The 1,886-nt window shown below is 38.4% G+C and overlaps 1 protein-coding gene across 1 annotated transcript; it reads left to right on the top strand.

Moving 5' to 3' along the window:
- Positions 1-395: 395 nt before the first annotated feature.
- LOC103207023 (interferon omega-1-like) lies at positions 396-983 on the top strand. The gene has a single exon (XM_007952553.1). It carries the CDS (start codon positions 396-398, stop codon positions 981-983), a length of 588 nt encoding a protein of 195 aa, XP_007950744.1.
- The last annotated feature ends 903 nt before the right edge of the window (positions 984-1,886 follow it).

Below are 1,886 nucleotides of genomic sequence, written 5' to 3' on the forward strand. Positions count from 1 at the left end.
GTTTAACGTTTGTTCCTAGCACAATGAGGAACATATACATAAATAAGTATCGGTATATGCATACATACATACATACACTTCTGACTTGAGGATAAAGTTGTTTCCCATTTCATTGATAAATATCCATTTTGATGTTACATTTGAAGTTTTCTGAGAAAATTAAACTTCTGTGGGAAAAATAAGTGTTTAAATTGATGACATCTTCTCAGACCATGTAAGGAATATGTAAATGAAACCAAAAAATGGAAGTAAACGTTTAGAGGAATGTTCAGAAAATGAAAGTACTCTTCCCTATTTAAAAGCCATGATAGAAAGAATGTCTTCAGAGAACCTAGGGTCCAAGGTTCAACCTGACAACCAGCTCAGTCAGGCCAGCAGCATCCTCAATTCTCCCCATGGCCCTCCTGCTCTCTCTACTGATCGTCCTGGTGGTGTTCACCTACGGCCCTGTTCCATCTCTGGGCTGTGATCTGCCTCCCAACCACATGGTGGCTAGTAAGAAGACCTTTGTGCTCCTGGCTCAAATGAGGACACTCTCCCCTTCTTTCTGTCTGGATGACAGAAAGGACTTCCGATTCCCCCAGGAGATGGTGGATGTCAGCCAGCACCACAAGGCCCAGGCCATCTCAGTCCTCCAGGAGATAGTCCAGCAGATCTCCAACCTCTTCCACACAGAGGGTGCCTCTACTGCTTGGAACATGACCCTCCTGAACCAATTCCAAAATGCACTCCATCGACAGATAGAAGACCTGGAGAACTGCTTGCTACAGGCAATGGGAGAGGAAGAATCTGTCCTGGCAGTTGAGGGCCCTCCACTGGCTGTGAAGAGGTACTTCTATGGACTCCGTCTCTATCTGAAAGAGAAGAAACACAATGACTGTGCCTGGGAAGTTGTCAGAGGGGAAATCAGGAGAATCTTCTCTTCATCAACAAACTTGCAAGAAAGATTAAGAAGGATGAATGGAGATCTGGGTTCATCTTGACTTGACTCTCAATCTGATATGCATAACATACCTGCATGGACATTTCAAAGACTCTGACTTCTACTTTAGTCACTGAATTTACTGAACTCAGGGGTTAATTTGCCCACAGTGTTCAACAAGTATATGTTAAAAAATAGCTGCGGGGACATGAGTTCCTAGGAGAAAACTGTGGGGAGTTCTTATTTATTTATTTATGTTTATTAATTCATTCTCATATTTATAATATTTAAATTTTACATTTAATAAATTATTATTTTTTTTACATTTACATTGTATTAAGATATTTTTTTAATGAGGACTTCCCATTTCCACAGGAATTCTGGTGGTATAGTGGCTCAGGCAGCTGGCTGGTAACCTAAAAGCTAGGGTTCAATCCCCTAGCTGTTTTACAAAAGAAAGATGAGGCAAGCTTCTTCCATAAAGATTTACAACATTTCAAACACAATGGTGGTCGCTATGAGTCAGAATTGATTTGATGCCAGTGAGTTTAGTTTTTGGTTTGGTTCTCCTTACCATTTTCTTAAATTTCTGTTTTGTTTACTAAATTCTTCTCAAAGAATGCTTCCAGAATTCGATTATTTTAAAAAACAAAAGCAATGCTTTGTTTGTTACCCAAATTGAAGACTAGAGTAAAATGTATTTATGCAGTCATTCATTTCGTTCACATCATATGTATAAATTGAGTTTCTAACTAGCAGATTATGAAACTTATAAGAAACTCCATGTGTTGAAAGGTTTTGTTCAGACATAAATTATAGAGCTGTTGGCTGTGAATTTAATGTTAATGAATCAACAACATATATGATATGCCTTTAAACAGAAATGTACATAAAACAAGATTGTACATTGATCAGTTGATGAAAATGTTGTGACCAGGATGTTCATGGAAATTTAACTCTGCAT

Source organism: Orycteropus afer, unplaced genomic scaffold (genome assembly GCF_000298275.1).
Source record: "Orycteropus afer afer isolate SDZICR_OR568_19922 unplaced genomic scaffold, OryAfe1.0 scaffold00345, whole genome shotgun sequence".
NCBI classification, from domain to species: domain Eukaryota; kingdom Metazoa; phylum Chordata; class Mammalia; order Tubulidentata; family Orycteropodidae; genus Orycteropus; species Orycteropus afer.